The 13,435-nt window shown below is 33.9% G+C and overlaps 1 protein-coding gene across 1 annotated transcript; it reads right to left on the bottom strand.

Annotated features, from left to right (window-relative positions):
• Positions 1-8,513: 8,513 nt before the first annotated feature.
• LOC130655756 (uncharacterized) lies at positions 8,514-10,422 on the bottom strand. Its single transcript, XM_057458545.1, has 2 exons — positions 9,835-10,422; positions 8,514-9,726 (listed from the first exon to the last, which is right to left on the bottom strand). Exons 1-2 carry the CDS (start codon positions 10,100-10,102, stop codon positions 8,780-8,782), a joined length of 1,215 nt encoding a protein of 404 aa, XP_057314528.1. The 5' UTR covers positions 10,103-10,422; the 3' UTR covers positions 8,514-8,779.
• Between the last annotated feature and the right edge of the window lie 3,013 nt (positions 10,423-13,435).

Genomic DNA, 13,435 nt, shown 5'->3' with positions numbered 1-13,435 from the left:
TATGGCTATCTGGAGAAAAAAAAATAAATTTATTTTTAATCTTATGGACAATTCAATTTGCTTTTATGTCCAACAAATATTTTTTTTAAAAAAATAAAACTTTTGAGAAATAATGAATATATTGCATGTGTGTCTAAACCATTAAGGCCGTTTCACATTACAGAAATATATTGAATCCAATATATTGGAAATTATTGATAACTATTGAAAAATATTGCCTCAATTAATTGACATAATGTGAAACCAACTTTTGAGACACGTTCGAAAAAACATTACGCAATCGCTTTCAATACTTGTCAAGACTTTTTAATTCAAACACGGTTTGAATTAAAAAATATTGCAAGGGAAATTCTTTTGTTGTGAGAAGACTCAATTGTTCTCCGAACAATAGAAAAATCGAATCAGCAAAGTATTCGAAATTTGTCTGTCTGAAATAAACAGTAAATGAAACATACGATCGAAGATAAAAGATGGAGCAAAATAACATTTATTATTTTGAAAGTCAGCCACACGATTTTGCTACGAATGATCTATATAATAATACGCCAGTTCCGTGTCTCTGTGACAGGCAAAGTTGATGTGTTCATTTTCCTTTGATGTTACCGAAAAGATCTTTGATGTTGCCGAAAAAAATATGTCTTCTTTGTCGTGAAAAGCCGCGAGTTTTGTGTGGTTTGTTAAATGAAGTTCTAGCACAAAGTAACGGAAATTGTGTTTGCAAAAAAGATGGCTGTCATTTTTAAGCATTTGTCTTCTCTTGCCTTCAAAATAAATCTTTACAAAAGCATTTAAAAAGGGGCATGGTATATAAATGAAGTATAGAAAGGTTTCTGTAAGGTTTGTTTATGTTTTTTAAAGTTTTGATGATATTATTGATGCGAGACATGTTTGTTAGCTAGCATCAACCACACCAACAACAACTAGCTAGGTAGCTAGGAATTTATAAATATGTAGCCATGTTCTTTATACCTAGCTAAGTCTCCAGTTTATATATAGTGGCGCCGTAGATTAGTGGTTATAGCTCTCGTACTCTGTGCGGGCGACCGGGGTTCGATTCCTCTTGACGGCGATTCAACATGGGCGAGTGAATGTTACCATAGCCCCGGGTTAACCCAAGCCATGTGAGGGAAATTGGGGAGATGGCACACTATGTGGGCCGTTGGATGTTGCCGGGAGTTGTCTAGTAGAGCGCGGGTCCTAATTGGGTCTGCGTAGCTCACAATGAGCATTAAATACTCTAGGACTCTCCATCTAAGCCATGGCCCCTCCTGGAAATAATAGACAGGGTATATCCCTCGATATTTGTGAGGCTAGCCATGTAAAATATGCACATCTATCTATCTATCTATATTTAAGTGACCAGCTATTAGCTGCTGTAGCTACCTTATGTTAGCTTCAGTTTTATGTTGCTTTTTACATGTAAGCTAATCTTAGTGGTCTTTGCTAAGAATGTGACTGTAACTTATTTTAATTGACATTTTAAGCTTAAATTAACAAGCCACAACAACTTTTAAAAAAGTATTACATAATATTTAAGAAGAGTTTAAGGACTGTTTTTAAGCAAATAATGTATTTTTCACAATTTGTGTATGCAAATAATGTATTTTTCACATTTTGTGTAACTAAACTTATATATATACATCAGTTACATGCAATATGACGAAACGATTTTTATTTAGCATGTAGTAATTCTGGTACCTTAAGTGTAGTGATTTTTGTTGTTCTAGATGTTCTGACTAAAATGTTTTTCTTTATGGCATTTTGTCTAAATTAAGAAAAGTTTCAACTTTTTTGAGGGAGTACAACACCGAAAAAACTTGTGTTTTTTTTATATTTTGTATAAATTCTTACCGGGCAGGACTCTGTACAACATACCGAAATGACTGATCCCTCTCTATTTATAAATTTGATGCGTTCCAAATCACAGTTTTTTGAAATTTTGGGTAATATTTAATGAGTACAAGATGCAAATACTGATTTTTGTTGAATCAGAAGTATTTCCTACAACCATTCTTTTTTTACACTTTTGTGGAGAAAAAGTGTATGCAATATCATCAGAATAACTGATTTTGTTGCAAACTGTTTTTCTTTTTCACATTTTGGATTGAAATATTGTTATAAAGGGCAGATATCAATAGACATATATATACCAAAATAATTAAATTCTGCAAACTTTGATTTTGTCGTTCACCTCTCATCTTTTATATTTTGATTAAACTTTTGAGGAAAACCATAGGAATTATTTAGAATTTGTATTTTGTGTTGCAAATTTAGTGCAAAAATTTAACTGTTGTGAGGGAGGACCATATGCAATTATATATACTAAAAATAATAATTTGATATTCTACAAGTTGTATTTTTGTATGCACTTAAATGACTGCTTTTTCTGAGTTGAATTTGATGGGTTTCATATCAATTTTGTGGAAGATTTTATGGCTGAAGACAATATAGAACATGCCAATTGAACTGATTTTTGTTCATATTTTGATTTGCTCCTCATAAACCTTTGTGTTCTACATTTATTGTAAACTTTTGTGAGGAAGGACCATATATATATACAATGTTTTCAAAATAATGATTTTTGTTGATTTGAAATTTACTCCTTGCATATTGCTTTTTCGACATTTCAGGTTAAAATGTTTGGTAAAGTCAGTACGGATCATTAGACAGAAAATTGTTTTGTTAACCGGTTAATTTTTACATTTTGTGCATATTTTTGCGGGAGAGGATGGTATGCAACCGAATAAATGATTTTTCAAAGTTTAACTTTTTGTTTTTAGGTGTTTTGTGTTTGTTTAAGTTTGGCTTTTTGATATTGTTTAAAATGCGTAAAGAACTTATTTCATAGATCTGTGCTTACTGTTGCAAGCCTTTCTTTTCGACACTTTAGATTAAAATATTGAAGGTTTTCAACATAAACACGTAGATGTATACATATTTGAGATATGTGTTATTTCTGACATTATTATTATTGTTGTCGTAACTGTCTGGGTTGTGACTGTCAATGTTGTAACTTTCTACTAACTAGATTTTACACCTTGCACGCCGTTGTTTTTCATATTTTGTCTGAAGTTTTGTTGGGAGGATTTCATGCGATTTGACATTTGATATTTTGTGTTAGATTTTAAGAACTTTTTTGTTAAATTATGACTTATATACTTTCTTTTTATGCATTTTCAGATTATTTTTTTTAGTAAAAGGCATATTCAATATACTGAAATATTTGCTGATGTCATCAAAATTCAAATGACAGAACTTTTCAATTGTTTTTCTGCCTAAGTGGATTTTTCCACGGGCCTAATCGACTAGTCAAATACTATTTCCTCAAGCTACGACGCAACAGCAACATGCCGCACATGTCTTCACTCAGAGCTCACCAAAACCAACCTCGTCAATCTTGAGCCAAAACACACAAATATTCGGTCAGAGCGTGCCACAGCAACTTCAACCTTCACTCAGCCCCGTATTCAACCTCGTCCCCAGGACTATTTGCTTCTCAACGGCGCTGCGCTTTCTGGTGCTGGGGTCGAGCTTGCCCCGTATTGTTTTAGATCAAACTCAGAATTATTTCACATGAATATCAAGTTAAAAATTATATTCACCTCATATATGTCTGGGCTCATTCGCAGGTATTTGCGGAAACTCTCTTCGTCATACAAACGTAGTTCTTGCACTAAGTTATCGTAAACACCGATCGATTTTCGTTTTCTCATCTACTCCTTCACCCAAATTCTACGCGTAACCTTAGGTTTGGAAAAGTTTGTCGGAAGTAAAGTTGTAGCAATAATAATCGCAGCAACCGCTTTTCTCTGTTCCTCAGACATTTTGAATTACAACAAAATTTAAATGGACATTTAAAGAGACATTTAAAGAGACAATTTGCAATAATTCGAAATATTTTCCAATATAATGAATTCAATAATTTTCAATTGATATCATTATTCATAAATATATTGCTGTCAATATTTTTCTATATATTGCTGTAATGTGAAACGGCCTTTACAGTATCAAATCTCTCGAAATGTGGATTCAATTGTTTCGAGTTCGTGTAGCAGATTGTACAACATACAGAAAGTAACGAGGGAATAACATCTTACTGAAAAATTGTATGAAAACTAAATTTTAAAATTAACAAGATGGCGTCCAAAAAAGCAGACATTTGTTGTTGTTGTTTTTTTGTGTGTTGTTTTTTTGAATATCAATTCTAAATATTTTATAAGTTCCTTTTTCCAATAATGAAAATATATAATGAAAATAGGTGTGAATAAAGAAATATGTTTGAAGAATTTGTAAACATGTTCACGCTTATGCAAGCTTGATTTAAAAATTGTAAGCATTAGGAACAGCAACATATTTTTCTACTACCTAAAATATCACGGGTTTTAATAATAAGAATTACATCTATTAGATCTTTTTCTTCGTCAAAATGTATGTATCACGGGTCAATACCTGATAAATCATTCAGAAATGAGCTAGATTTATGTCCTACATGTTGCAGGCTTAAAATGGTAGCTAGGTTACTTTCTTTATTTTTAAATCCCAATATCTTAGGAACTGTTCTTTCTTTAAAGTTTTTTCTGACACACTTAAAGTAACTGCTGAAATAGAGAATTTTATTATTTTATTATTATTTTTATATTGCACGGGTATTATAATATAGATTATTGAAATTGTTTACCAAGGTTAGCCTCTTCCGTTTCTATTGGTACTGCTATCAACGAGGGTCATTTCCCATTAAAGCTACGAAAGTCTTGCAATCACAGCGATCGCTCAACTGGACAACATCTTAAAATAACAATCCTATTCTCATGCTGAACGCTAAGCAGAAAGAATATTCTCTTGCATGACTCGGCCGATGTTTGATCCCAAAACTTTCCTCACTAGAACCGAACGCTCTACCACAAGGCTACCAGAAATAATCTCCGCTGCTCAAATATGGTTTACACAAAGAACAACCTTGACAAAGTCTTTACATGGAATAATTTTGGGGTAGTAATTAATCAATTGTTAATGTTTTGTCATGTCAATCCGTTATTTTACAGTTAGGCTTTTAGGCTTCAATATATACACATGCTATAGAAATTTTGTTCTGAAAACCTTCAGTGTGTCAGACTAAACCTTAAGGAGAGAATTATTTTAGCGATTCAGTTTGGCGAAGTTTTCCCCTATTCGCAAAATTAAATTCCGCTAAGATTTCTTCCTTCAGACTTTTGTTCAATGCCTAGTATTGTGTGGTGTTTCACCATGGAAGAATAAACAGTACGTAAAGAAGGTTAACCTAACGGAAGTCTGAATTATCGATCAAAGAACTATCAAAATACTCACATTAAAAGGGGCTACGAACCGGTTAAAATGCTCACATTCCGTATATCCCGCGCACATATTAATAATCCGGCTAACGTGTTTTGCGCAATGAATAGACCAGCGCATTTTGCTCGTTGGTTCAATATTTCTTTTCAAAGAGTATATTATAAAGAAATATTTCAGTGAGATTTATTCTGGATGAAAACATGACAAGGCTGGAGGAGATAAAAATTCTAGAGATATCTATATGTTTGAGTCTGTAAATTACATATATGTCGGAAAAATAGCCAGTTTTGTTTTTCACCGCCATCAGCTCGACTTTCGTGTAAGTCACTAAAGTCGAAAACCAACAGCCGTTCCGTAGCTCCTTTAAGAATCTTCTTTGCTCCATTTTTTAAATAAAATATAGAATAGTTGAATCCGATTTTCAATGTAAAGATTTCAAATTAATGGGGTTAAATACGTCGATACCTGTTTTCAGTATGAGGTGTGGTATGTTAAATGAATTTGTTTTTGTAAACAAAATAGGGTAAACAAGTTAGTTGGTTAATTACTATTTCATTAGAATATCCTTTCCTTGTGTTGATTAATGACGAGTTGACATTAATTAAATTATTTTAAAGTGAATCAGATAACTCTTGTGTACGCGATAGCAATACCAATTCTTATTCGACATATAACTAGCTATATAGTTAGCTAAGTTTATTACCGATCTACTTAATTTGCAAATTGATCAAACCATACCTAAAGTGCTAGGCACAATCTGCGTGACATTGCAAGAATAAGAAATAACAGAATTATCATTCAAGAGGTAAGAGAAAACTCTCGGGTTTACATTATAATCATGAAAGTAGCAAAATTGTTTTCTTTGTGATACTTAAATTTTTTTAATATTTTTTATTTTTTTAATCAGATTTAGCTAATTGAATTAGCATTAATTCAATTAGTTGCTAAGGTAACAATCGCGTTTAAAAAAACAAATTTGTTCATATTTTTTATAAACACATATTTATTTTGGATCATCATTTACTTAAATTATTATATGGAAATTATTTTTTGAGTACATCGTATTGAGAAACGTTATATCAATTCCAATAATAAAAAAACGCTTTTGTCAGCAACAATTTTTTATTTTTTAAAGGTTATCTACGATGGCCCACAAGGGTCACAGTGCGAGAATTTTTTATACACTGCGCGAGAATTCTAACTGTTGTGCGCGAGAATTTCGAAACTGTGCGCGAGAATTTATATTTGTGTTAGAAAGTTTCTTATGAAAATCAAATTTATGCTATTTTACAGACCTTGGTCTGAAGTTTATCTGCAGTATCCTGGAACCGAGGTTGAACTCCACCACAGCGCCTCCCATACCATTTATGGAGGATTTATTTAGGTATCTCGGGGTAAGAGCAAAGTTGTTCTGTTTGTTTTCCAAATTCAAAATGAAGAAGTCAGGAAAGAGGTGAAAGAAGAAATTGAAAGAAGTATTTTGTCAAAACAAGACCAAGACCAAGCTTGTAATGGAGAATCCAGTGATATCAAGAACGAACAGAAGAGACATGGAAACATCACTACCAGATTGAACACTTTGTTGACAAAGATAACCAAAAAAAGTGTTCGTGCTGCTGGCAATGCTTCAACAAATAAAAAGGATATTAGAATCCAAGTAAGGTGGATGAGAGAGGTTGGAGGAAATTGGATAAATGTGAAACAAGCAGAGGGAGGAGGAAGCCGTTTCATTGCTTTAAATCAGGAGAATCAAACTTTCAAACATTTATTGACCAAAAGTCTGGATGTTTATTTTGGTGTGTGTGGAAAGAACTGTTTCAATGAAGACCGACTAGAAGTGACTGCAAAACTGGAAGATGTTACCGGTACTACAGTCAACTTACGGGACAGTATTCCAGATTATCTTAAAGAAAGGGGTTTGTTTCCATCAAAAACATGGTTTGTTTTGAGAACTAGTTTAAATGATAATGGTCCAGAGCTTAAAAATTATTTTGATTATGATTACAATGATGATTGTATGTCACTCTCTGATTCTGAGCCTATTACTGCTGCTGGTCCTGCTTTGAAAAGAAAAATTTGTGACACATGCTCGGGCACTTACTTCAGGTTTTGCATCAGATGTAAGCAAGATAAGGAGTTTGAACAGTCATTGCAGAAAGATAGTCAAAAGAATTCATTTGACTCTGAAGGTGGATCAACATCCGAAGAACCATCCAATGAAAATATTACTGACAGATCTATCGAAAATTTTCGAGAACAACGTATTAAAGCTTTATCTAGTAATTCACCAAAATTAAACTTGGAGAAGGAGTTGAATGTTTTGTCAGCGAAGTTCATGAAAAAACGTAAAGTAACTTTTAATATCAGAAGAAGATGTGTATTTAATGATGTTATGCAAAAAATGGAGGTGTTTTTTTCAGATGCTGAATTGTCTCCTTTCAATGTCCGAAACTAGCAGACAAAACTGATTTATTGCAAAAGGTTGCTCACCACATCATAATATCTATGCAATTAGAGGAAATTCAGCAATTTTTAAAGGGACTTGAAGCTTTTGGTGTTCTTGATCTGCTTAGAAAGCATCCTTTGGAAGCCATGAAGTTATTCACTTACAACCAAGATCTTGTTGATCCTGAGGTTATCAAGTCCTGTTTTGATGTAACATATTCGAACGAAAGTGATAAAGCTGCCCTAGAGGAAGATATTTTTTACAATTAGAAAAACTTCCTCGATGAATTGGGTCACGGTAAGTCTATCACTGTTAAAACTTTCACCGTATCTGATGTCGAGAATGAAAAAACAGAAGAGGATGCTAAATCAGAGAAAAAACCTTCACTAGGCGAAGTTATGATGTTTCTCACAGGCTCTACTGTTGTACCTAATAACGAAAAAATCAAAGTTCTTTTTGATCATATAACTGGAAAGGGAAGAATCAGTGTTTCGACATGTCAGTATCAGCTCACTTTTCCGGTTGTACCAAGATATACTGGGTCAAAATTTTCTAGAAACATTACCGAAGATATTATTAATTCGCCGGGCTTTGGCATTGTTTAAAAATACTTGTTGTTTGATAAGTATATTTTATCAGTGGTATTCTATTGTTTTTTGAATTAGCATATTTTTTAAAACATCATTCAGCTTTGCAAATATTGGCCACGACAATGCTCGAATTGTGTTTTTCATAGCCGTTGACACGGGGGGGGGGGGGGGGGTGTCTTTTGTTTTGTCTTCTGTTTTTGTTGTGTTTTAATTCTGAATGACACAGATTTTCTTTCCTCTATTTTGTTCTGTATTTTATTTTTAATGAAGCTGAATCAGTGCTTTTTATCATTGATAATGGACCATTCTTCTATTTTGTTTTTTATTTTAACTTTTAATAGAGCTGTTTCAAATGTATTAAACATTTTGTTTCAAGATTGAAGATTTCAAGATTACATCTGTATTTTTCAACACCAACTTGTTACATTGTTATCTACATAAATTCTGCTACAGCATCAAGTAAAAGAAAGTATATTTCTAAGGCTTGCTGAATTGTACTTGGACGTCCATTTGGGTGTCCTTTCATTGCAAGGACTGTGTCTGCAAATTCAATAAACTCAGGCTCGTTGTCTGCAACAGCAATAGCAAATGTAGGATCGTTGAATTCGCTGATGTCACTAATGTCAACAAATTTCTTGTATGATTTGCTATTATATAGCTCTGGTATAAAATGTAAGGTATCTGGACGTCCGCGTGGTAGGGTTGAACCTCTGCTCGGTGCAATGATATGTTGATTCCAGCGCACCGCCATATCATCTAAATCTTTTCGAATCAAGTGCATGAAACAAAAACGAGCGCATTGAGCAATCAATACATTGCCACCATCCAAATAGCCCATCCCAGAAAGCTCTGCAAAAAACTCTCTCCACCACATTGGTCTATCCTTGGCCAACTGCGACCAAAAACATTCAATCCTTTGATTGTTCGGAGAGGATCCCACGATGAAACTGCCGAGACCAGCATACTCATCCGTGTGATCAGCCCTCATGCATATCTGAATGGCCTCGATTATGCTGTTCTCGGTCCCGTCATCGCTTCTTATTCTAGTAGGTAGTCTGTTCAACTGGGTTGCAGCTTCTAAGAAATAGTTGGCAACAACTTCTGGTCGTTTATTTGTGGGTCCAACTTCGAGCCAAATTAATCGGCGGGAAAACCCGTCAATACAACCGTGTATACTGAAACCGTAGGGCTTCAGTTTGTCATGCCCGTCCAAGTGCCATAAAAAATCTGGCCCAGGTACGCTGTAGATTCGGCGCCTCAACCGTTTCTTTGCGCGACTTTCAACTCCTACTGGATCCAACTCTCTTAAAATTTCCATGACAGATGATCTTCTGGCTGGTATTCCGTTTGCCTTTATGGCCTTCCACAGCTTTCTGTAGCCTAAAAAAAGTAAACAACTGTAATAACAGTTTTCACGCCTGGTAGAAAATGCTTGGGAACAAGACATTAAAAAATTTAAGTCCTGTTCGTATACTCATGCTATAATACCTAGTGACTTTCCACTTTCAGTCAATTCACTTGAAATCGCTTGAATCACTTCCTCTCTGGACTCGTACTGACCAATGCGTCGTCTCAAGCCCATTTTTCTTAAACTTCTTTTCAATGTTGACAAACTTATGTAAATACTGTGATGAATTGCAAGAAAAGATATTATTTCAAGATTTGTCATGTCTTGAGAGAAGTATTGCGATATCAAAGAATCACGATCACTGTTAACACTCACTGAAATGCATGGCAAGTGCGTTGGTATAGGCATTATGGCTTCGAGCTATGCTTTCGAAAGTCCATGCTGTTTCCATTAAAAGAGAAAAAAAGCGCGAAAGAAAATTAATTTTAAAGACCAGATCGATGATATGTAGGCCTGCGATATTTAAAATATTTTTTCGTCCAGTCTATATAAATTTTCTCGCAATATTTGGAAATTCTCGCGCATTGTTGAATATTCTCGCGCAGTGTACAAAAAAATTCTCGCATAGTTTATAAGCTCTCGCGCAGTGTAGTGGAAAATTCTCGCACATTTTAGAATTCTCGCGCAGTGTATAAAAAATTCTCGCACTGTGACCCTTGTGGGCCATCGTAGTTATCACATCAAAGATTAAAGCATAATGCAAGCTCAGCAGAAAATTTCGGTGCATCTTTAAAAAAAAGTAAGACTCAATTTAGCTGACATCTGCAAAAAAGTCGACTTCTTAAAAAACCGACCCACCATATGCTTAGTATGGTGGATAGCAGCAAGATAATTATCATTTCTATGTATGGCTTTTGCGGAAAGTTTCATTTGATTTTTGAGTTAAAACCACACTGTGAAACTAAACATTTTGATGTAAACATGTAGATAAGTAACACATAATTTCTTACATACTATTTTTACAACAAACAAACAGTCTAAAGTTTTTATTTTCCTGGTACACCGTGAAACTAAACATTTTGATGTAGCTCAGATAAGTAACTAAGTACTACTTAATTTCTAACATACTATTTTTACGACTAGGTGTTTAGTAAACAGACTAATGTTTTTATTTACCTGGTAAAGCAATTGTACTTAGAATTCTAACTCAGTATTTATACATGAATGTAGATAGGATAAGACATCAAAAACGTTGGACTCACTTTTTTTTTGAAAAACATGAAAAGCTATTCTGGTATTAGTTCATCCTGGAAAGTGTATGTACAGGAAGGAAAATTTTTTATGCATGCATGTCTTATAGAAATTAAACAGCTAATGAAAATGACACATATATATACGTAAGCGTTGCACGTTTTAAAAAGATGATGCATTGAGAGACATATCATGCAATGGATGACACAAAGGGAAAAAAGCTGTATAATTATCCGTTTTATGTTTTTAATTGTTGGCAACAAATAGTTAAAAACATTAAAAAAAATCAAGGAGGATAAAAAAATATTTAGTAGGCGAGCAGTACATGTGAACAATAAACCAGTCTGATTGCCACCTTAGAAACATATCTTTCTCTAAAGCCATAACATCGCCTAAAAAGTAATTTTAGTCGAGTGTTGTGCTTCTTTACAAATTTGTGAATTGTTTACACGAAAATACACAAACGGAGATCGACTCTCCTTCGTACCGTATATTTTTCGTAACTGTTGAAGTCATTAAAGGTATCCAGTTGCAGACATATGGTTGGGTTTTTAATAGTGCTGTAAATGTATTAATTCTTCCAAATAAAAGACAAGTAAATGTGGTTCTAATTTGTCACATGATTTTAATGTTATTTTAATGACGCGGCGGCAAGCATGTAATTAACACACGTGACCGTTGTGGTTAAGCAGATGGAGATGTAAGAAAATAAAAATATCGTGAATGCAGCGTTCCCTTGCATAGCCTCCTTTTGGAAGTTGAACAGTCCACACGAAGATTCAAATTTAAAGTGCGAACCAACAATTTGGCATTAAAAGGACTTATTAACAGCTTTCTTTACAAAAACCTTCCATGATCTTCTTTTTTTTTCAAAATGTCCTTGTATTTCAGACAGGACACTTTCGAATTTCTTGTTTTGTTGTTCTGACTGTGTTGCTATAGCAACATAATTTTGCAGGGAAAACATCGCCAACGTCTCTTCTTTCCAATAAACTTTGCGAATACACAGTGTATATAGTTCTTCCAATAATATTTCTAATAATTGGAGACATCTAGCCTAAAACTTTCTTGTTTTTTAGGGGTCAAAAGTTTTCACAAAAATTATGAGTGTCTTGTATAGAAAAACTTCATGTATTTTTATGTTTTTAAGAAAAAAATTGTTATCTTCGTTTTGTCTCTGTCATTCTCGTATCCAGGCTTTTTTGCATGAAGTTAAAGCAGCTTGCACTTTTTTAATGTCAAACATGCTAAAACCCCTTGGAGACGATGTTGCGCCCGTCTCTAATTAAAATAAGACAAATCAAACTTCAAAAAAAAGCGCCCTTTACTTTATAATCAAGCCCTCGCGGTAGCCAGATTTTATTTTGCATTAATTCTGTTGATACATGCGCTGTGGTGTACAGGTTTATAAGCGTCCTTTAGTTTTTGTTTTTTTAAAGTTGTTTGTTCAATTTTTCTGTTCATCTAAAATTTGTGTTAATGCACGAGGAAGGAAAAGTATGCGCAGTTAGAGTTAAGTATACACTGCGCTATTAAATAGTTTCATCCCCCCTAAGGTCGAATGACGTACGTTCTCATATCCATATTGAGGCTATGTAATAGATTGCAAACACAGTCTGTGTGAATTCTACTAAAGGGAATATAATGACATAATTGCGACGCATAACGAGGCCTATTATGAAATGGTTTTGAAAACTCCCTTATCAAATTTACTTCAAGGGCAGGAAATATATTTAATTAGCCATTTTAATGAGTTTGTTAAACCTATATAATGATTGCGGTCCATTGAGCAGCAGTTTTGAGTTTAGAAGCTTTGCGTCAACACACAGATTTATGATATAAACATTGGTTAAAAAATATATAATAAAAAATCATGTCTAAGAAGTCTATGATGCGAACATTTAGTAAAGTTTTACGACAATCCAGTGGTGATCACGATACCCTATTTCATATGCAGATTCACGCAAGCGTGTCCAGCAGTGTTGTTATACAGTTCGATGCATTATATGTCGAGAATCCGATTGGTTCAAAAGGAGTCAACTCCTACGTTGGGTTATACAGAAATACAGAAGATTCGTTTTTAGTTATTTATAAAGATCAACTTGGACAATATCCTAAAGATATTGTTTGGTTGAAAGACTGCCTTGTAACAAGTAATAAATATGTGTCTAATAACACCTTGAGCGTATTGTGTGGACAGAAAACCATTTTATTCCGTTTTGACCAAACTAAGGGTCGTGAGACATGGCAAAAATTGATTAGAGACGAGATATTATATGTTGCAACGCGAAGACCACATTCCAATTCCATTTCTTCTTCAGAAGGAAGTTGTGAAGAAGATATAGTGGAGAAATTAACATGTCTAAGAAGATCTAGATCACGAGAATCCAGAGATTTAAAGACAGTATTTATCCAGAAAGAATTGTAAACCGACCCGTGTTTAGTAGTTTATTACTCTTTCATGACATGGAAATATCTGATACTTTAGGC

Source organism: Hydractinia symbiolongicarpus, chromosome 8, assembly GCF_029227915.1.
Source record: "Hydractinia symbiolongicarpus strain clone_291-10 chromosome 8, HSymV2.1, whole genome shotgun sequence".
NCBI classification, from domain to species: Eukaryota; Metazoa; Cnidaria; class Hydrozoa; order Anthoathecata; family Hydractiniidae; genus Hydractinia; species Hydractinia symbiolongicarpus.
This window is presented reverse-complemented; position numbering and strand designations above follow the sequence as displayed.

What these genes read in the sequence shown, in the direction of transcription:
- LOC130655756 (XM_057458545.1), bottom strand. Translation starts at nt 10,102, where the DNA reads ATGCCTATACCAACGCACTTGCCATGCATTTCAGTGAGTGTTAACAGT. An exon ending in TGAAAGTGGAAAGTCACTAG is followed by an intron (nt 9,727 to 9,834) that starts GTATTATAGCAT and finishes TACTTTTTTTAG; the next exon opens with GCTACAGAAAGCTGTGGAAG.